The sequence below is a fragment of the Medicago sativa genome, chromosome 1, assembly GCF_051527215.1.
Source record: "Medicago sativa cultivar Bolivia chromosome 1, Bolivia_mono, whole genome shotgun sequence".
NCBI lineage: Eukaryota > Viridiplantae > Streptophyta > Magnoliopsida > Fabales > Fabaceae > Medicago > Medicago sativa.
In genome coordinates, this window is record NC_140749.1 from 62,198,351 (window position 1) to 62,221,367 (window position 23,017).

At 34.1% G+C, this 23,017-nt stretch overlaps 1 protein-coding gene across 1 annotated transcript; it reads right to left on the bottom strand.

Moving 5' to 3' along the window:
- Positions 1–3,704: 3,704 nt before the first annotated feature.
- On the bottom strand, positions 3,705–9,570 carry TRM19 (afadin). The gene is made up of 5 exons (XM_085727193.1): positions 9,175–9,570; positions 8,457–8,545; positions 6,356–8,269; positions 5,445–5,628; positions 3,705–4,473 (listed from the first exon to the last, which is right to left on the bottom strand). The coding sequence occupies exons 1-5, from the start codon at positions 9,224–9,226 to the stop codon at positions 3,863–3,865; spliced, it is 2,850 nt and encodes a 949-aa protein (XP_085583319.1). The 5' UTR covers positions 9,227–9,570; the 3' UTR covers positions 3,705–3,862.
- Between the last annotated feature and the right edge of the window lie 13,447 nt (positions 9,571–23,017).

A 23,017-nucleotide genomic window follows, 5' to 3' on the forward strand; every position in this document is an offset into this window, starting at 1 on the left:
CTAGAGCCGGTCCAGTTGCAGGGGTACGATTTACCTGATGTTGACTCCTGATAAAGTAGCACATGGGATCAAATATGGTGGAATGAGTGAATTTGTACTCATTCATTCATTAGAACTACAAGACAACAAGTTGACAATAACTTATCAAGGGCTCGAATTAAGGGAAGTAGATATGTAGTATTTGATTTGCATATTTTTTTTTCCTTGTAAATATTACATTTTTTTATATATATAAAAAAAAGTTTAAGGGAAATTCAGCATAAAAAAGTAGTTAATTTAATATTTGAGTAGTTTTAAAACATTTCCATAATAGGAAATGATATTCTAAAAACTATTTTGGGACAATTTAATTGACAACCAAGTAAAGTCATATAACTTTTTTAATAATTTTTTGCTCGCTTTAATTTCACTATCAATACTCACATTAACTTGTATATTTTTGTTGCTCATAATTAAGTTGTCAAAAAATGCTTATTAAAATAACAAACCTCTTCCACCATAAAAGCATTAAGCAGAGGGCCTAGTGAGTGTATCACGAGTTTGGACCACCAATTGCAGTATTGCATTCTGCGGCTTAACGGTAACAAAGAGTCCATAGCTTTTGTCTACATTAGCAAGGTTAAATTTTTCGCTGCCAAATAAGAACCAAAACAAACAAGTATTACCCAAAGGGGGATATATATATTCTTTCGAGAAAAAATTTATATAAATGTTGGGGGCAAGACTTTGTTCATTTCTCCATTTATAAATTATTTACAAATTTTCTTATATATTAAATGTCTATTTTTCAATAATTGTCCAAATACTTTTGATTAGATGTCAAATTGTATCCTTAAGTGGAGATCTCTCCGCAGACTACCCCATATGAGAACTCGCAAGCGGAGAATTTTTCTATGGAAAGATGAGGAGAACATTATTACACGAAAGTGATCTCAAGCACCATAGTATATCGAGCTTACAACTACCACCAGTTCAACAAGTTACATCTCGACAAACTGTTGAAACGGTTATTGATAGCCTCTATCAGATTTATAGGAAAGTTAGTTACTTGTAGATGAAGCAATCCAATCCTCTACTTGTGCAGATAGAATTAACTAAGGTAAGGTCTACGTGATTGTACAAATACTTGTTCTCATGACAACAAAGATTAAGGAAATTTACTCACAATTCACATTTCTATAATTTTCTTTCAATGAGATTTTCTCGCATAATATTGTATCAGAAGTATTGTATTAGATTTTCTTCATTGGTCTTTTTGTGGATTCCCTTCCTTTCTTGCATTTTCTTTCTTTGACTTCATCTTGCCTCCATGCACAACTCTTGTTAACCCTTCTACGCAACCAAAAACTAATTAGAAAAAGTTGTAAGTTGCAGCGGTGCTCAAGTTTTTTCTATAGGATCGCGTATAGGTTAGCCTTCTTCTTTCACAAGTGGTAGGAGGTACATGTTCACCAATTATTAAGATGCAATAACTATATGTAAAATTTTGGTTGTCTTGATTCGTTCCCTACTAGGACGTGTAACGAGTAACGACCCAGAGTGATTAGAAATTCAACAATATTTGGATAAGTACGGTAACTATGCAACTTATGGTCCTGATTTAGCTACAAATTTTTTCATTTGGTTGTGTAGAAGGATGATAACAGGTAAGTATATTTAGTGTTGACATCTCTAATTTTTTATCTTTCGTTTCATTTTTTCTCATGGCTTTAATGATATATGGTTCATCTGGCTTCACGATATATGGTTCATCTGGCTTCATGAAGGAATATTTATTATTTATATCTTTAATTTGCTCCCGTAATATTTTAGGTATGCATATGATTGAGTTTCAAAAACTTAGATTAGCGCTTGCTCATGTTTTATTATGGTTGGGTCCTCAAGATAAATCAACTTATGTTGATTGAATTGATTTAGTAATATGTGCAAAACTACGAAATAAAAGACTATTCTCAAAATTATTTCATGTCGTGATAAATTTCATGATATATGGTTCATCTGGATTCAATTACCAAAATTCTCCTAACATAAAAGACGACAATTGTTCAAAATATTATCCAAAAAAATATATATTTCTCACACGTCTTTTGATAAGAGCGGCTACCATGTCTATTGGCGCAGAGACTCTATAGTTATGTTTCAAAAAACATGTATGGTTGGTTAGTTGATATGTCTTTCCATATAACCCAACATTTTTTTTTTTGGTGGTTGCTCGTCTTTTTTGGTGGTTCCATATAACCCAACATTGATCATGAAGTATCATGCTCGTATCAATAAGGAATTTTGCAACAAGTCTAATTGAATTAAGTACTTATTTAAATATATTAACAAAGGTGTTGATAGATTCACTGCATTTATGTGTATTGACGGTGAAGAATGTGTAGATTAGATACAACAATATTATATGATTATTGTTATTTATATGAAAAATATTTGCCTCTGATATTCATCAAAGACGGTCTTTGCTATGCTAGGTGTATGACCGATTTGACTCAAATTTAACTTGAGAATAATTTCAAATTCCATATGATAACGTAATTGAATAGAATAGATTTGATATTTGATTAGGATTCCTTCAAAGTTTTGATCAATTAGATTAGGTTAATTAATTAATCGATTAGTGATCACCAAATTAAGAGAGCTAATATGTACTGGGATAGGTTAATGATTAGTTGGGCTTGCTATTAATTCACCAAAAAGATGTGTTAATGATGAGAGGCATTTCAATAACTTTGCTATGAACTAGGATAGGAGAACAAATGTTTAGAGAAGAGAAGACTGTCTTCACAGCAATCACAGTGACAAGAAACAGTTTGGACTACTTCTGAGCCAGTAAATTGCAATCAAGGTCTTCTTCCCAAAAAAAATTGAATTGAACCTAACCTAAGAACCTGGTGAAGTTAAGGAATATGAAACTAAATTGAAGAGCAGCAGAATATTGATGAATTAAATTCGTGAGCAACAGCACAGACACCTCAATACAATAGGATATGAAGAAAATTCCAAATTCAATGAAATTTGAAAGAAAATATGTGGAACTAAAATGAATCATAGTTTACATTCAATTTCCCCCACAACCGACTTTACTTGAGCAACTGCATATAAGATAAAGTTCCTGATTTTTGGTCATTGAAATTGGTGTGGGCAGGATAAATTCATCAAATCATTATGAAAGTTTTTTCCAGTGCCTAGTTTCGGTTGTTTACATTGAATTGGGAGAGGCCCTTAATTTTTGTTTAGGAGTCGTTTTTAGTGTTTGTCTAGGGAGCAAACTAATGCTAGTAATTTTTTCTTATGTTTATCAGTAGCTGGTGTAGGAGTTTCTGTGTCGGCTACATGCCATGTTGAGGTGTGATGTATTAGTGTTTTGCTTGTAATCCCTATCACCCACAAAGTACTACCTGTTCTTTGTGGTCTGTATTATTAATAAAAATTCTTTCCTCTTTAAAAACAAATTCATAATACAAACGAATTGGCATTTGTTCGCAAAAGTAGAACATGATCGACCAAATACAAGATTGACATTGTTGAAGGGGTTAGGATCCTCTCCATTTATAAATGAAGAGTTCTGGGAAAAAGAGCATATTGAGTAGTGCTAATGCCATTTACTTTGAGTTAACTACTTCGAGTATCCGATTTTACGATTTAACCATATTCTTCTAGATTGGAATCCAAGCTGATTTACCATGGTTAGCTCTCTTCAATTTCCACTAAACTTATTCACATCCTCATAATCTATTTGTCCAAATGAAAATATTATTATCCATTTATTCATCTTTAGATGAAATTAACATTGCCCTACTTGATTTACATCACTAGGAAACATCCTAAGGACAACTATTCTCCCGGGGGTACAAAATTTCTAGATACCGACTATTTCTGCCACTAAATCATCTACTATCAATCTCTCAACTTCTCTACCTATTACATCAATGTCATCTCTCAACTTCAACCACCGAGACTCCTCAATCAGCAACTTGCCCAGGACATCATCCTCTACCTTTCCTTGGTTCCCTAGCATCTGGAAAAGACCATCTTGAAGCCCGTTAATCATTTTTGATCCAAAAGGTTTGGCTGCATTTCTCACCCATGGCTGTGGGTCAGTAGATTGCTCATGAATCTTGACAATTCCTGAATTGATGCGGTCGAAAAGCAATCTCCTTTCAGACCTTGAACAAGTAGTCAAATCACTGTACCTATCTTCCAGATCTTCAAACACAGAAACACTCACAGGGCATTCTAGAGATTGCCAAACTTCCAAATTATTATCAGTTTGAGCATCAGCAATAGCAGATTCAGACAAAACATCAATAATGTAAGAAGACTCCCAGCTATCTTCAGTTCTCCATAATGTATTTCCTTCTAACATTTCAGAAGATACTTCCACGCCATCTTCGTCACTTGAAACTAGCATAGGTCCCTCCACATGGTCTTCAGATTCCAACTTCAGCAACTGGAGTTGCATTCGAAGCCCTATCAACAATAACAGTTCATTACAACAAGGAAACCAAAAAAAAGGCACAAACATCAGAGACAGACTTATATATGCTTAGTAGAAAGCCAATCAACTGTTAAACGAAACAACATTCTTCAGTTATAAAGCTCCATAAAAAATTGATGAAAGGTTTGAAGCAGAAGATGGTTGAAAGTTTGAGCAACAAATTCATTTGTGCTGGTGATTTATCATGTCTATCAAATACTAACAGCTACTTAAATCGAATCACAACTGTCGCATATAACATGAGATTGTTAAGATATACACCCTCCGGTCACAAATATAAGTAAAAATTCATATTTTAGATTCATTCAATAAATGATTTATGTTGTCTACAATAAAGACCACATACATCATTTATTGAATGAATCTAAAACATGGATTTTTGCTTATATTTGTGACCGGAGGGTGTATATACTAAGACCTCAAAGGCATTAAGAGATTGATGACGTAATTATTAGGTCATTGACACTGCAGTTTGTTTTTGCCCATGAAACACACCCTTGCTATGGTTAAATAATAAATTTGTGGTAATGCAAGATTGAATATAGCATCTATAAAAAAAGAAGATAGAATATAGCAATTTGTCTCCACTTTCTACATTACATACCATGACTACCATGCAAATTGAAGTAATTTTATTATTGTCAAGAATGTGGCAAGCTAAAAAGGCAAAACATGTGAAAATTGATTTTCAGTCAATTGCTAAATCCGTCTATGATCAAAAAACTGTAAACCTTTAACCTTCATATATAGGATGTCCATAAATAGGGTTTAATATTACATAAAATAGTCACCTATTGATGTCTATGGTATGGAAATTATGAGAAAACACGTGGCAGAGATGATTAAGTAACTAAAGGAAACAATTATGAATCCAAATATAAGGTGAGGTCTACACGCAATAGTAGCATTTTAGAATAATCAAAATCAATACCAGTTTCCTTACCTTGTAGGTCAGCACTGACACTTCCAAAACATTCAGAACAAGATGACAGATCATCTGTAAAAGAAGGATCAAGAACTGAGATTGGACTGGGTTGATCAGCATCTTTACAGCATGGAGATTCATGTCCAGGTACAGGTGCTTCAGAGAGGACTGAAAATCCACCAGTAGAACCAGCTGATACGTCCTGAAATATTACAACAATATCAAATCAGCACAAACAAGACCCTTAACAGAACTTTGAAATATTTAAACTAGCTAGTAATTACTATCCAGAATAATTGATCGTTGAGAAAAAAAGAACTATCCTCTGATAACTTCACAAAATGTATGATTAAGTCTAAGGTAGCACCATCTAAACAATTGTGCAAAATATTAATAGCAACAAAATGGGTGTTCTGTATTAATATTAATAATTTCTGAAACACTCCAATGTTTTTGAAACTTTACATGATTTACAAAAAATAATCAAAATCTCAAGGAAAGACCTGTATGATGATCAGATAAAAGAACTAAGAATAGGAAAATAGTAAGACTGAAGCAGACAAAAGACAAGAAAGGAATTTTGCGCAAAACGTGTAGTGAAGGCTATTAAGAAATGTATAAATAAGGGTTCACATATTCAAATATAAATAGGTAGCACAAAACCATTAGATATTGAGTTCAACACCAGATGATAGATTTGGCAATTTCATAGCTAGAGGTTTTTAGCTAATTAGACTAGTCAATTTCATAATTTCAAAAAATTTATGAGAAATTATTTGGTTAATTGGCTTATGTGATATGAGGTGAATATAAAGTTAAGAGTCAAATCAACACAAACTGTGAGTTGAGTTGTTTCAAAAAATTAAGACGATCATAGCTCTTGTAAAGTATCAATAAACATATCAAAATAACATGGCTAGAAACCTAACCTCTTGCATTGAATTTTCTTCGTCAACAACACTACTGTCGCCTTTTACTAAGACACGAGCCGATGATCCAGGAAGAACCTTATCCGAAGAAGATTCAGAAGGCCCAACAGTGTTTTCATTTGATACATCTGCAACATCATCACAAACAACACTTTTATCTCTAAGGGGCTCAAAGGTTTCAGGAGCCTGAACCTCAAGATTGGGTGAATCTTCTTCAAGATTGGTCTTCATGTTATTTTGAACTTCATTTAAGTCGGGAGAGAACTCATTAACTTCCTGCTTCAGTGAATGCACAGACCAAGACTTCTTGTGACCAGATATTGTGCTTCTAGAATTCATACCATGTCTATGATCAAGACTCTTTGTCGCTCTTCTCCTCTCCCGTTTAAGGTCCTTTGGCACCATATATCGATCATTACGAAGTGCTTCAGCACGCAAGAATGTTCTAGGACTTCCAAAGACAGTAGATGAAGCAGGAAGAGATCTTGACCTTGACAAACTACTAATACATGCATCCCTCCAACCATCCTTGCTGCTGATACCCAGTGGTTCAACCAACTCAGAAGGTTCGCCGTTGCGAGCAAACTTATCATTGAAACCTTCCCCGCTAGGCAGGCTGTCAAAACGGGTACCCTTCATTCTCTTACCAGGGAACGCTAGCATATCAGCCAATGTGCTGCTCCTGCTGGTGCCTTGCACCTCTTGAGACTTGTGTGCCATCTTCCACCTCTCTGATAATCTCTTCTTTGCCTCTCTACTCACAGATGATTCACTAGAACGCGGTGACCGTCTGCTACGTCTATTTAAGTCAAACGGCTTACCCAAAGTTGCTGTTATTTCCTCTGGAGATTCATTCCCAGAAGCACTGCTTGAACTATCATGTCTAGAGTATCCTTTAAATCTAGGAGAGGAAGACATCATGCAACCATTGCTCAGATTGTTTTTCATTTGCCTAGTTACTTCCTTTGCAATTTCTCTAGATTCCAAAGAATTGTGCCTAAAAGACCTTGCACTGTCAGGCAAATTTATTTTTTGATACAGTTCAGTATCTCTAAATCTGACATCTGAAAATTCAGCATGATTTCCATGTTCTGGCAGAAAATTATGCGGAGAACAAGGTGATGATTCAATTCTAGTACCACTCTGAAATTTTCCCATATTAGGTTTTAGGACAACAATCTTTGACGATCTTGGTGAATTATGCATCGCACGTCTTTTGTCGAATTGGCCATGATAACCATCGCGATGCTTCTGATGAAACCTGTTGTAATTCACCCCTGTTGACTCCCTATCTGACCTCAAATTGAAATCATGTTCAAAGTTCTCCATATTGGTTGGTTCTACATGACCGGAATGTGATTGGAAAGGGGTAGCTTGCAGATCATTCAAATGCTTTTTAAACAAAGAGTCTGGCCGCTTGAAGTATTTTAGCAGAAGATCCTTGTTAGAGTCCAACGCCTCAAGTGTATCATGGAACTCTTGTGAAGACTGAAAATCTTGATACGTCGCTAGGCGTTTGGCATCCATGAACTTCTGTTCAATGAATGACATTTCATCTTCACCGTCCTTCAAATCTGAAGATGAATACCTACCACTCTCTACCTTTGGGATCTCTGAGACCTCAAATACATCCTTAAATTCTTCCTGATCCCTTGAGCTCCTCCTAGACGATCGGCCGTCATTTGCCGTTCCTCTGCTTCGATTTTTCTCTAAAGGTGTTGATTTCTGTAGATCCTTGTGCTGCTTGTTATTAGGCTGCTGAGATGGAAGACCGTCAAGACCCATCAATCTAGCTATAACACCTGGGGATCTTCTCTTGGATTCAGTTGCTGGTGACATCTCTTCAGCTAATAACTTCTTAATTGGAGTTCCACCCGATTGTTTAGAAGATTTCCACCCAAATTTAAATGAGAACTGCAAAATTCAACACAAATTTTCTATAAGTGTTGCTACTTCTTTTTTGTTTTCTAAAAATAACAAAAATAACACGGTGACATAAATAAAACAGCTCAATGATTTAAGAAACTAACTTTCCTTATTCATAAATTCTAGCTATAACATAAATTCATAACCAAAAGTGAAAAGGGAAAAAACAGCTCACCGAATCTTTCTCTGCAACCTTGCCACCGGAGAAACTAGAATCAGGAGAGAAATCCGGATGTTGTTGCTGTTTATGAATCTGCTCTTTCCCTGAAAATGAATTAAACAACAACAAAGAATAATAATCACAAACAGATACTTAGAACAATTAATTAAACATTGATTAGTAAATACTGCTCTAAATTACTAGAATCAATGCAAGGAAACAATCATCAACTTGATATAGAATAGAATTTCATCAAAATTTACAATAAACACGACATTATACTTGAATTGAGACATGAAGTAAAGTTTAATCAAAGTAAATGATAACAGAAGAAAAATCATGATGAAAATTAACAAAATCACGCCGATACCACCGCAGAAAAGTTAAAAAAAAGCAGAAAAAAATTTGGTCGTCTTAATCATTATTAATTTGACTTTCGCAATTAACTTTTTCATACTGTTCAAAATTCGAACTATAATGAATTGAAGTTAAATTATCGTACAAAATCACTGATCCTTAATGAAATCAAATTAAAATAACTAATCGACAAAGATGCTGCAATTCAATTGTAAAATTAAAAACAAAAATCAGTAAAATATTTAGAATAAAATTAAATTAAAAAAGTAAAAGGTGAAAAGGAGTAAGAAAAAAGTGAGAAGATGAAACGATGATGAAGTAGTGTAGTTGAGAATTGAAGCTGAAACTGAAGTTATAGAGAGAGAAAGAGAGTGACCTTGAGGAAGATGAAGCTTGGAGTTGGTGCGGTGAGATTTGATTTTGTCCATGGCGAATCATAAAAGATGAAGAAATGGCGCAGATCGAGTAGGAAGACGAGAGAACAAAAACCCTAGGAGGAGGAGGAGAATAGTGAGGTGATATTGGACATCGAAATTATAGGGGAAAAAGTGTGGAGCGTGATAGGCGCGAGAAGACAAGAGTCAAAATGAAAAGAAAAGAAAAGAAAAAGAAAATGTAGGAAGTGATTTTAGCTAGAGAAGATAGAGTAGAAACTAGAAAGGGTGTGTAATAGTAGTAGTGGGTAAGAATAATGTGGAGAGAGAAGCATTAATGGAGAGACGTTATTGGAAGAGTGGGTGTGAGAGAGAGAGGTGAGAGAGTGAGGGAGAGTGGGGTTGTATTTTGAAAGTTCAAAATACTAACCCAAATGCTGACATGCACCTTTCTGGGTTGTGGGCGGGCTACTGGGGGAAGGATGGGCTCTGTCTACGGTGGGAGACATTCATAGGTCTCCTACCGTGCACAACTTAGATAATTTAGGTTTTTTTTTTTTGGAACTTAGAAAATTTAGTTTTAACCGTTAGATAATACAGACCTAAAGATCTTATCATGTACCGTCGGTACCAGATTCCTTTAATTCATTGTCTCTCCTCTCAACCCATATCTGAAGATGGTAGAGGTAGAAGAAGCTTGCAATGCTGATACAGGAGGACACGGCGGACAGGGGGCGGCCACCACGGCGAGAATATGCAGCAAAGGGAGTGGTCGGGAAGAAGAAGAATGTTGAACTAGAAGGATCCACTCTTTGATTGTTGAAAGACTTAAATTCTTGTTGTGATTTTATGGGTATTGTCTTTTTGCAGAAGTGTTATTTTCTCTTCAATAGGTATAACAAATTTTAAACATTTACTGTCATGACTCATGGATATCAAAGGTCAAACCTTTTTACAGTTTATTCTTCCTTAGATCCAAATTTTGTTTACCTTTAGTTTGATTCATCTATTCATTGAGGTTGTCTAAAAAAAATCTCATAGTAGATAATATATACCAATTTGAGTACCATTCTTTTCTAAATTTATTCTAAATCTCAGAATTAATTTTGAGAGACACATGAACATTCTACCATGAGAATGGTGAATGGAAAATGGGTATTTGCGTGGCTGAGAATTCTGCATCAAAGAGTGTTGATTTTATGAGGAATAAGCAAAGATTGGAGAGTGAATTGATAGAGAAAGAACGAGTGGAGAGTGATTCAAAGTTCTGATTTTTTTTTTTAAGGGTTGTTTATCATTGATGAAAGCTGATGGGAAGGAGACAAAAGAAAATAATCAAGTGTATTAAAATTATGGTGTGTTTGATACATCTAACGGTCCTGAATGGTCATTTTAGTGTTAAAAAAAAAAAAAAACTTTTATACACTCTCCTACCGTAGGAGACCTATCCCCCTCTCCTACGGTAGACGCCGCCGGGAAGGATGGTGTGATTCGTGTGAAACTTGCCTCTCACCTTCCTCACACGTGTCACTGCCTTGGATACCATACCACCACCTTCTACTTCTTCCTTTCTTTCTCCTTCTACAAACACAATCAAAAAAGAAGATTTTTATTTTTATTTTTATTTTTTTAACTTATTTATAAAGAAATTTTTTAGTATATAAGATGTTTTTTTTGTTTATTAGTCAAAGTAGTCTAGTGACTAGAATTAATTTTGTAAAACGAATAAGTGGGGTGTTAGAGATTCTAACTCGCTCCTGCATATAACAATGCATTATCCATGTTAAATGAGTTATGCTTACGAAGACATATGTTTTTCAATTCATTAGAATGAATATTTTCAAAACATTAAACATTTTTTATAATAGGTAAAAATTGTACATTGACATGTGTATTAATTTATTTGTTTTTTAAAAAATTAATAATTGCCATTTTCAACACAAATTTTAAAACATTTTTTGTCTTTCTTTTCTTAATTTGTGTTTTTGTTATGAAGACTTTTTTTAACGTGATAGAAACACGAGTTCCAATAAAGTCTTACTTCTTTGGTCAAACTTAGAAGGGATCTTTGTCATCTCATACAAGTACTTTTGGGTAACCCATTTCTTCTTAAATCTAAAAAAAAAAAAAAAAGAGTCAAATGTAATTAATCTAAATTTGGATTAAATATATTTGAAATTTGACTTATATTTAAACCATAATTAATATACTTACTCCATCCGGTCACATTTATAAGCAATTTTTGCTTTTTCAAATTCATTAAATAAGTGACATATCTAGACTATATTATGTTTTTTATACATCACTTATTTAATGAATCTTAAAAAGTAAAAGTTGCTTATGAATGTGACCAGAGAAAGTATATTTTTTTTTATTTTTGGTACTAATGAGGGCATAAGCCCAAACAGAAAACAAAAACTAAGAAACTAGTCGAACACTTATGGGTATAGAAGCACCAAATAAATCTTCAAAAGTTAAACTATGGAACTCGTTAGGAAATAGGAGGAGACTTCAAAAATATAAAAACTTATAGAGAGACAATAACTAGCAAACCAATATGCTCTCATGTTTTCCTCGTGCCTAGTTTGACGAACTTGAGTATGCCAGTTCAAAGCTAAAAGACTTTGAATGTGCCTCACCAAAGTAGACATTTTTTCATTGAAGTTGCGATTATCCAAGATCATATCAATCAAAACTTTTGTATTACTCAATAAGGTGCGAAATATTGTCTCGCCTAGCAAACTACAAACCAAGATATAAGTCCCACATTTCTGCATGAAGTGCGCCACACGACCCAATCTTGTTTGTGTAACCTTTGATCCAACATTCATCTGAGTTGCGAAATAGTTCTCCACATACAAAAACATCACAATTTTCCTTGCAATCAACATCACTATTCAACTTGTTCCAACCCTATGGATGTTTAATCCAACGAATATGTATTGTTTCCTTATGAAGTTGACTCTAGTGACAGTGATGATATGCACATTCATTTATGTCTTTGGAGTAATTCTAAATAATTCTCAAAGGAACATGCGACCTCTATCTAGAAATCTTCCTAAAAAATGTATTTATTCATCTACGTCTAAAGGAACCAATAAGTTGTCATGAACGTAGTTTTCCACATACCAATGGATGCTCCAATTCCATGGCCCTTGATGTTGTTAAAAATCTAGTCTCTGCAATTAAGAGAAAATAAATTAGAAATATAGTTAGACAAAACAAGCTAAATCCATATATGGGTTGCATGCACATAATCACGTAAGACATGAAGGATGGTTTCATCCTACCTTCCACAACCAAGGCAAGAAGGTGATATACCCACACTCCAGTTGCTCTGACTAACATTGGTAAGGATTCGTACATGAGAAGCTAACCACATAAACATTTAGATACGATGAAGTCCCTTTCAGTTCCATAAATATTTCCAATCTCCCTCAAAATTAATAATGGTTTCATGTTGCACGGTATACACACTGTGTACGGTAAAGTGGTAGGTGCTAGTAGCTCCCTAACCAAAAGTATCAGAACTATCCGCATCTGGGGATGTAAGGATGGCTAGAACCTGATTCACAATAGACAAGGGTAGGTTATCAATCAGGAAACCCACATCCCAATCGCTATTTTGTTTTTAAAACACTCTTACAGAAATAGTGGTATCAATAAAATCTCCCAAAGTTGAAGGGAAAAGCTCCATATTACTAAAAATTAGTTTGTCTACCATCACCGTCTTGTTTGACAACATGCAGCTGAAACTCACTCCAAAGACTTGCAAAAGCTTTTCACAATAACAAATCATAAGGTTAGTAGTTGCAAGTTAGCTTGAAATCATTATTCTTCCCATATTTACTGATAAGGACACAACACCAAAGATCATATGGGCCTTGAATAAGATTCCACCACATCTTCACGAGAAAAGTCTCATTTATATGGTTGGGTTTTTTAATCCCTAACCCACCACTTAATATCTCGATAGTGCGTCGTATAAAGAACTTGCTCAATTGAAGCCTCTGCAAAAAAAGAAGATCATCAACAAAAAGGTAGGTGAGCGATTTATGCACCATACCTGCCAGCACACATATGTTTTCGATAACTAGCTTCTACATGATTCGCTATAATGTGAGAAAGTCTTTCCATGCATATAACAAACAAATAAGGGGAGAGAAGGTCTCTTTGTCTAATCCATCTAGTGGGAGTAAATTAGACTCTCTTTTATCTCCATTTTACATGATTTTAAAGGTTTGAGAAGTAATACAATGATGAATAACCTAAATAAGCTTTTCAGGAAATTTACACTCTATAAGACAATTCTCAATGAAATTCCAGTTAAGTTTATCATAAATTTTTTCTACATCAATTTTGATTGAAATAAACATATTTTTACCTTTCATGAGAGATATAGTATGAATTATATTCTGGACCACAATAATATTATGATGGATATTACGTCTCAAAAAAACAATTTTTATGTTAGTATTTATTCCTTTTTCAGGATTCAAACCATGAACTTGTGAACTCTTCAATTGTTCAACCATCGTTCTGTGTTGCCTTTAAGCTCAATCACATTATTTCAAACTAATGTATTAAGTGTTTGTTTATATATTTTTTCTCTCTATATATTATGAATGTAACAAATGAATGAAATGATTCTCATTAGTTGTGAATGGAGTAAGAGTACAACTTATATAGACAAGTAAATGTCCATGATAACTATCATATACAAGCTGTATTCTAACTAAAACTAGATAACTTGGAGAGCAAGTTATCTCTAACTAGGGTTACTATCACTATTGTCTTTACTATTTTCTTCACTATGCAATAGCCCCCCACAAGATGGAGGTTGGTAAATGTCTACCAATCCCAGCCTGGATAGTAGAATGTGAAAAGGCTGAGGAAGCAAGGACTTTGTGAAGAAATCTGCAATCTGGTTCTGAGAAGTGATAGGAAGCAGTTTCATTACACCAGCTTGAAGTTTCTCTCTAACCAGATGACAATAAATCTCAAGATGTTTGGTTCTTTCATGGAAAACAGGGTTGGCTGCAATATGAAGGGCGCTTTGATTGTCACAATAAATGACTGGTGGCTTGATGCATGAAAGCTGCAAATCCTGAATGACATATAGAAGCCACTGCAGTTCACAAGTAGCTGCTGCAAGTGCTCTATATTCAGCCTCTGAAGAGGATCTTGAAACAGTCAACTGTTTCTTAGTGCGCCAAGAGATAAGAGATTTACCCAAGAAGAAACATTGGCCTGATATTGATCTTCTAGAGTCCAAACATCCTGCCCAATCAGCATCTGAGAAGCCCAGAAGTTGGAGAGTGGAATCTCTGGGAAAAAATAAGCCTTTGCCTGGGCAGCTCTTGAGGTATCTGAGCACTCTCATGGCAGCAACATGATGCACATGTGTAGGCTTTGTAAGGAATTGGCTCAATTGTTGGGTGATGAAGGTAATATCAGGTCTAGTGGTATTCAGGTACAGTAGTCTCCCAATCAATCTTCTGTAAGAAGAAATGTCTTCATAAAGTGAACTAGAGTCACTATGCAACTTGATAAAAGGATCTGAAGGAGTGGAGACTGGCTTAGAGTTTGTGAGACCTGAATCAGCAAGCAAGTCTAAACAGTACTTTCTTTGGCACAATGAAATGCCTTGTTTAGAATGAGCAACTTCTAAACCAAGGAAATATTTTAACTGGCCAAGATCTTTGATTTTGAAAGAACTGTGAAGAATGTCTTTGATGTGTTGAAATTCAGAGAGTGAGTTCCCAGCAAGAATAATATCACCCATATATACAAGGAGGACAATGAATAAGTCAGATGAAGATTTGGTGAACAAAGAGTGATCTGAATTTGCTTGCTTGAAACCTTGAGCTATAAGTAAAGAGGTCAATTTTTCATACCACTTTCTGCTTGCTTGCTTTAATCCATAGAGAGATTTAACCAGTTTGCACACCTGATTTGGTTTGGAGGATTTGATACCTGGTGGAAGCTGCATGTACACATTGTCTTGTAGCTCACCATGAAGAAAAGCATTATTAACATCAAGTTGATGTATGAACCAATGATGCATAGAAGCCAATGCAATGATGAGTCTGACAGTTGTGAGCTTGGCAACTGGTGAATATGTATCAAAATAATCCAAACCTTCAATTTGATTGTACCCTTTAGCAACCAAACGTGCTTTGAATCTTTATATGGAACCATCTGCATGATGCTTGATCTTATACACCCATCTGCAGCCTATTGGTTTAACTCCTGGTGGTAAATCAACCAATTTCCAAGTACCAGTTTGTTCAAGAGCAGACAGTTCAGTCTCCATGGCTTTGTTCCAACATTCAAATTTGCTAGCCTCAGTATAGGTTTTGGGCTCAGTGTGAGTAGTAAGAGACAAAGCAAAATGAAGATGATCATTAGACAATTTATTGTAAGACAAATAATGGGAAATAGGATAAACATTCTTATTAGTAAAAGAAACAGGTGATGCAGATGATTGGCATATGTAGTCTTTAAGATGTGGTGGTGGCTGTCTGCATCTAGAGGAAACTCTTTGTAAAGGTTGAATAGGAGTAGCAACATTAGGAGGGGAAGAAGATATTTGTGGAGGTTCAATGGGAAAATCAACAAAAGTGGACTCAGGAGAGACATGAGAGGAATCTGGAGGAGAAAAGTCAAAAGGAAAATAATCTGAAGGTTGATGAGAAGGAGATGGATAGGGAAGAATATTGTCATGAAAAATGACATGTCTAGAAATGAAAATTTCCTTAGAATGTAAGTCAAAAAGGACAGAACCTTTGAAACCTGCCTTGTAACCTAAGAAACAACATTTTCTGGCTCTAGGGTCAAGTTTGGATCTGTGAGACATAAGAGTTGAAGCATAACACAGTGAACCAAAAACTTTAAAGAGTTTAAGATCAGGTAAAGAATCATATAAGAGTTGATAAGGGGTTTTATGGTCAAGCAAAGGAGTAGAAACTCTGTTGATAAGAAAAACAACATGACTAACAGCATAACACCAAAACTGTTTAGGGAGTTTAGATTGAAATAATAAAGCTCTTGCCACATTAAGGATATGTTGATGTTTTCTTTCAACTCTGGCATTTTGTTGTGGTGTTTCAACACAAGATCTATGGTGAATGATACCTTTAGAGGCATAAAATTCAGGGAGGAGGAATTCAGGACCATTGTCTGATCTAACAGTTTTAGGGGTAATGTTGTATTGAGTTTGAATCATGGTAATAAAGTTCTTAACATGAATGGATACCTCAGATTTACTTTTAAGGAGTATGATCCAAACAAATCTACTAAAATCATCAACAATGGTGAGAAAAAACTTATGGTTATGAACAGAAGGAATGGCTAAAGGACCCCAAATGTCAAAATGGAGCAATTCAAATTTAGAAGAAGCAATAGAAATGCTAGGAGTAAAAGGCAGTTTTCTTTGTTTTGCCAAGTGACATATGTCACAAACATCTTTATTATTACAAGAAATTGAAGGGTATATAGAATGCATATGAGACAATCTCTGGTGAGAGAGATGTCCCAATCTATAATGCCATAAGGCTGAAGCAGGAATTACATTGAAAGAAGACTGAGAAACATTATTACAAGAAACAGACAAATTTTTATTGAAACTATGAGGAGAAGGCTTGAAGGAATCAGCAGACACCACCAATCTGTATAAGCCATTGAGGTTTTCACCCAAACCAATCATCCTCTTGGTATTCAAATCCTGAATGATGCAACTATCAGTGGAAAAATTAACAAAACAAGACAATGATTTGCACATTTTGGAAATGGATATGAGATTAAAACTAAAGGTTGGACAATATAAAACATTGGTAAGGTATAATGAAGAAGAAAAGGAAACATTGCCAGCATGTGTAACTAAAACAGAAGACTTGTTAGGCAAGTTAACATTTGTAGGTTTGATTTTATAGAAGGAAGTAAAACAATTCAAAGAGGAACATATATGATCATTAGCACCTGAATCTAAAATCCAATGATGAGGAGCATAATCAATAGAACAAGAGACAACACTAAATATACCTGCTTGATGAGAATCAGAAGCAGATGGATTGGAAGTATGAATGTGATTGGAAATAGGACCAGGAGGGGAAGATACTGAAGAAAGCAAATTAGCCTGTTGGAGCAAAGCCACAAGATGATCATACTTCTCTTGAGTCAAACTAAACTTGGAATCTGATGCTACCACATCATTGGAGCCATTAGGGTTATTCGAATCAAAAACCTCAGCACTAGCATTATTGGCAGATGAATTACCCTTATTGAAGTTAGGGTGTCCATGTTTGTGATAACAAAACTCTATAGTGTGATTGTATCTATTGCAAAAGGTGCAATACCTATCTTTACCCTTGCTAGTTGAAGGACCAAAGGCACCTTTACCACGAGGGTTAAACCTTCTCGCATCTGAAGCATTAACAGAGATGCTGGATTCATCAATAACAGGAGGAGTAGAAAACACAACGTTTTGGCTTTCTTCCTGAACTACCAAAGAATAAACCTTGTTGATAGGAGGTAAAGGATCCATGAGAAGGATTTGAGTCTTCACAACAGAGAAAGACTCATTCAAACCAGTAAGAAACTGAAGAATTTGATCTTCAGTTCTATAGTATTTAGCAAGGCGTATAGAGTCACATCTACAAGTATAAACGCAAGTGCAATTTGGAATAGGTCTGTGTGAATTAAATTCATCCCATAGAGTGCGAAGCTCAATGAAGTAATCAAGAACAGATCTGGTACCTTGCTTAAGATTGTTAATGGTGGATTTCAAAGAAAGAATACGAACACGATCAACCTTTTGGAATCTTTCTTTCAGGTCATCCCAAGCAGACAAAGCAGTATCATGAAATACAATAGTTTGAGCTATGGAATCTGTAACAAAATTCACGATCCAAGAGTGAATCAAATGATTACAACGTTCCCAAGCTTGACGATTGAGATCATCAATGTCAGGAACAGAAATGGAACCATCAATGAAGGCAAGCTTGTTCTTCGCGCCCAAAGCTCGTTGCATGGAACGATGCCATGCAAGATAATTTGAACCGTTGAGTTTGGGAGTGATAACCAAAGAACTAGGTCCATCACTGGGATGAATATAGTAGGGAGAATCTGAATCAAAATTAGAAGGTGCAGAGTTTCCACGAGCCATGAAAACAGAGTATGAACAAGAAGAGAAGATAGAAGAGAAATGCGAACGAATTGAAACAAAAGAAAGTGCAATTCGAAGCAGAAACAAGAAAGAAGATGAAGATGAAGTATCTTCAACAAGAAAAAGGAAGAACAAAGCTTCAAAACGAAGCTTGAAGAAGATGCAACAATGGCGGAAAACGGTTACTAGATCGTAACTAACTCCTCAAAGAGGAGAGAAAACTTCTGATACCATATTATGAATGTAACAAATGAATGAAATGATTCTCATTAGTTGTGAATGGAGTAAGAGTACAACTTATATAGACAAGTAAATGTCCATGATAACTATCATATACAAGCTGTATTCTAACTAAAACTAGATAACTTGGAGAGCAAGTTATCTCTAACTAGGGTTACTATCACTATTGTCTTTACTATTTTCTTCACTATGCAATACTATATATTCATAATATCCACATATATAATTCGCCTATTTGTGTGTTTCCACTTTCCATTATTGTCACATATGTTGTGGCAGGCAATAAGTTTGTCGTATTTTTTATGTGAGAATTGGACAAAATATATTGCTTTTATTCGAAAGGACAAAATCTACTGGTATTATTTTAATAAACAGTTAACATCCATGCAGTGTGTATCTTCCCCGTTTATTTAAATTTAAAAGGGATGACTAGATTACAAATTGCATGCAGCCAAAGAATCTTTTAAATTTTGAAAATAAGCTGGCTTATTAAACACTCCATGCATTATACAAAGTCACAGTAGTGTTTTAATATTGTTTATGCTTTGATTTGCAAGTTGACGTACTCATTTGTTTTGTTTCCGGGAGGCAGCCTGATTCACCAGTTCCTTACACGGATTTTTGTATAAGCCACGACAATATAGCACGCTAAAACATGAGTAAAAAAACATGTGTGTTGTGTATAAATATACTTTATGTCCTAAAATAATTGAGTTATTTGATCATTTCACATATATTATGGATATCGGTATCGAATCAAACTTTAGGGTATTTAAAATTTTATCTAAATGCCTAAGAGCTACTGCGAGCATTTTCCTATACTAATTTGTCTTTTCTTCTTGCGGATACCTTTGTAAAGTTTGGACATGTTTTTCTTTTCATTTCATTTATCTCTCTCTAGGGAGATTGCGGAGTAAAGTATTGCTCATCTTATAATTGCGTGACAAGCTTGTAGTACCAAATTCCTTCAAAAAAAAGCTTGTAGTACCAAATTATATCGACCTTTTCTCCATTGCAAGTTTTTGACTTGCTGAATTGCGGGTGAGAATTATTGCACACATATATTATCACTCGGACAAGTTAAAAGTAGTAAAATAGTTACCGAATTATGGGGCCAAATTTGGGTTAAATTATTGACTTCCGAGACAATTAATTGGTTGTTGTACATTGCTCAATTCCCTTTGCTTCATCTTTTTTATGGTAGGGGCATATTTGGGTTTCAGTGTCCTCTCGATGGATCCAAAGGAATAGACGTCATAACAATAAAGGTAATTCTGTCCCCAACACATTAAGATTAAAGTTGCTAAAAGTAACATGTGGCATCACAATGATTCTTGACCCTCTATGTGTTCATCTTATTGAATCAAATATGGAGTGGAGTACTTATTTTTTTGATACTCCCTCCGGTCCTAAATATAAGCAAATTTGACTTTTTAGATTCATTCAATTAATGATGTATGTGGTCCATATTCAATTAATGATGTATGTGGTCCATATTATGGACCACATACATCATTAATTGAATGAACCTAAAAAGTTAAATTTGCTTATATTTACGACCGGAGGGAGTAGATTAATCAAATATATACTGTATATGTCTCTTCTAGAAGTACTGGTCAATATAATTAAGGGAAGGGCAGATTCAAGTATTAACTTTTTATTAGAATGTGTGTATTGAATTTAACTTTTAAGTTTGTAATAAATTAAATGTACAAAATTTAAGAAAATAACATGTGCCTTAAGGGTACAAGTTAACATGACTCATGCTAACAAGTGTTCTAAACAAGTGCCTTTAGGATACTCCCTTCGGTCCTATTTATAAGAGAAAGTTAGGTCAACAAAAGCTAATGTATTTGGACTGAATTTTTAACTAGATATATCAACTTTTGTTGACCCAAATTTCTCTTATAAATATGACCGGAGGAAGTATTTGTTAAGGAAACCAAAAATAGCATATTTGTATTGAATTCAACAATATTTTGATTTTTAAAAAGTTAAATTCATCACTCTTCACCATTTTCCAATACAATATTTCTACTTTAATCCTCTTAATTAATGTCTTAAGAACTCACTCTTTAGAATTTCCATGTAATTAAATATGCATCTCAATCGGTTGAGTTTGTAGCCGTCCCACATTACATAGAAAATGAAATTCCAAAAACAATATGAAATTTCAAAGCTTGTCAATTTATGTCACATCTTCAATCAATGAATTGGGAATATTAGGACGAAAACCGCAAAGAGTATAATTCAGTTAACCATCTTAATCACTTCTATAATATACACTAAATTAAGAGGCCAATAACTATAGAGTTGCCTAAAACACTTCGAAATTTAGGCCTATAAGTCAAATTCATGCGATAATTGCAACTTAATTTAAAGAACGTACTTCCAATAATAAGCTGCACTTATTCTTACTTCTATAATAATATATGAAGAGTGCGTTAGGTTTGAGTCTTCTATCATTGGGAACTTTCTATTCTTACTCCACCCTCACCAGCTGTTCGCATCTGCCACAAACTTTTGACAAGTACTTCTAAAGGTGGATCTGGTTTTATCATCTATGAATATATTCTTAAAAAGTAAATGAAAAACATAAGTACAAACAACTTTTAAAGAGAGTAATTATCTTTGATTATGAAATAAAATATTTTTTTAATAAAACTATAGTTGATTATTTTGTTTTTCTCATTTTGATTAGTGATAATAAAAAAGGATGACAATTGGTAAGTCTAGGGTACATATAGTTAGACGAAATATAATTTTTTTTTTGACGAAATATAAATTTATTTGAATAAATAATGAAATAATTTTTTTTAAAAAAATTAACATATTTACAAAATTAGACTAACTTAAATTTTTCTTAATTAGCTATAAGATATTTCTATCAAACCTAAAAAAAAGTAATAGAAACTAGATCAATTTATGACAAAAAAAAAAGATCAATTTATGTTTTGGCGTCATTTTCTATAACTAGATTTGTCACCATTGGCATCTTTACAAAATTAGACTATAACTTACATTTTTCTTAATTTGATCAAAAAAGGTAATAGAAATTTGATCAAATTATGTTTTGGCCTCATTTTGTATATGTAGTTTTGTTACCTACATATTATTGGCCAGTTTGAATTTTATATCTTTCCTAACATAACACTATTGTTTTGTATATGTGTTATGATGTAAATAAATAATGGGTTACGCTAACAAGTATCTTTAAGACATATTATTGGCCAGTTTGAATTTTATATCTTTCCTAACATAACACTATTGTTTTGTATATGTGTTATGATGTAAATAAATAATGGGCTACGCTAACAAGTATCTTTAAGACACTTGTTAAGGATTCAAAAAATACAACAATTTCTTGTTGAAAAAAAAACGAACAATAATGGGAAAGTTTTTTGTTTGAAAGAAAAACGTTACATGTTCTCTCTTGGTAGGACTTGAAACTTTGAACCTTTAATGATCAACCAAATAGTTGTCCATCCCCCAATAATGTGAAACATCTAGATCATTGAAATATAAATAAGAGTTTTGAAAATTTAAAAAAGACGAGAAAGATTGGAAATAGAAAATGGAGAGGATGCATTCTGATTGTGTAATGACCTTAGTTAGGTCCAATAGAATAGAATAGGTCCAAGTTACAGAATATTGCTCTTCACCCAGCAGATATTGCTCCCGCCCAGCATTAATTCCACTTTTATCCCTGCGTTAGTTAACTAGCGCAGCGTAACTTAAGAAGCGCAGCGTTAGTTAACTAACGCTACATGCTGTTTTAAAGAACAGACAGTAGCTCATATCCTCATTTCCACAATTTTCTTCCCAAATCTCTCTCAAATCACCCAAATCTCAAATCCTTCAATCTCAAATCAAACAACACTCCAATAACAAGTAAGTTTTCATAATCAAACACCATTAAGCTTTTATGTTTATATGTTAAATTTTTTGTCTTAAATTAGAAATTTTTTAGATTTAGGATTTGTTTAAATTTTGGTTTTTTTTTTTGCAAGAATTCACACAATGTTACATGAAAATGACTTGTTTTGCTTAAATGTTTAGTTATTTGCATGTTTATGTTGTAGTTTTGAGTTTTAGAGAATTTTTTTAGATTTAGGGTTTGTTTAAATTTTGATTTTTTTTGCAAGAAATGATACAATGTTGCATGTAAATGACTTATATTGCTTAATTGTTTAGATGTGTGCATGTTAATGTTGTAGTTATAATTTTTAGGGTTTATGTAAAATTTGCACTCCAAGTGTTTGATGAAATGTTTGAATAAGTTTTTCATTGATTGTTTTTAATTTCTTATTGTGTAGATTTGAAACAATGGCCGGGTGGATCGACGTTCATGCACAATTCAACAGCGGAGAACCTCAGCGGTTGAAGGTTCAGTGTCGTGGTGTAACGCTAAGAGGTCTCAAGGATCAACTGGATGAATT

Bases quoted from the DNA above. Each gene is read 5' to 3' on its own strand.
- TRM19 (XM_085727193.1), bottom strand. From the start codon at position 9,226: ATGGACAAAATCAAATCTCACCGCACCAACTCCAAGCTTCATCTTCCT. The intron at 8,546-9,174 runs GTCACTCTCTTT...ATTCATTTTCAG, and splicing joins CAAGCTTCATCTTCCTCAAG to GGAAAGAGCAGATTCATAAA. The intron at 8,270-8,456 runs GTGAGCTGTTTT...TGAATTTTGCAG, and splicing joins AGGTTGCAGAGAAAGATTCG to TTCTCATTTAAATTTGGGTG.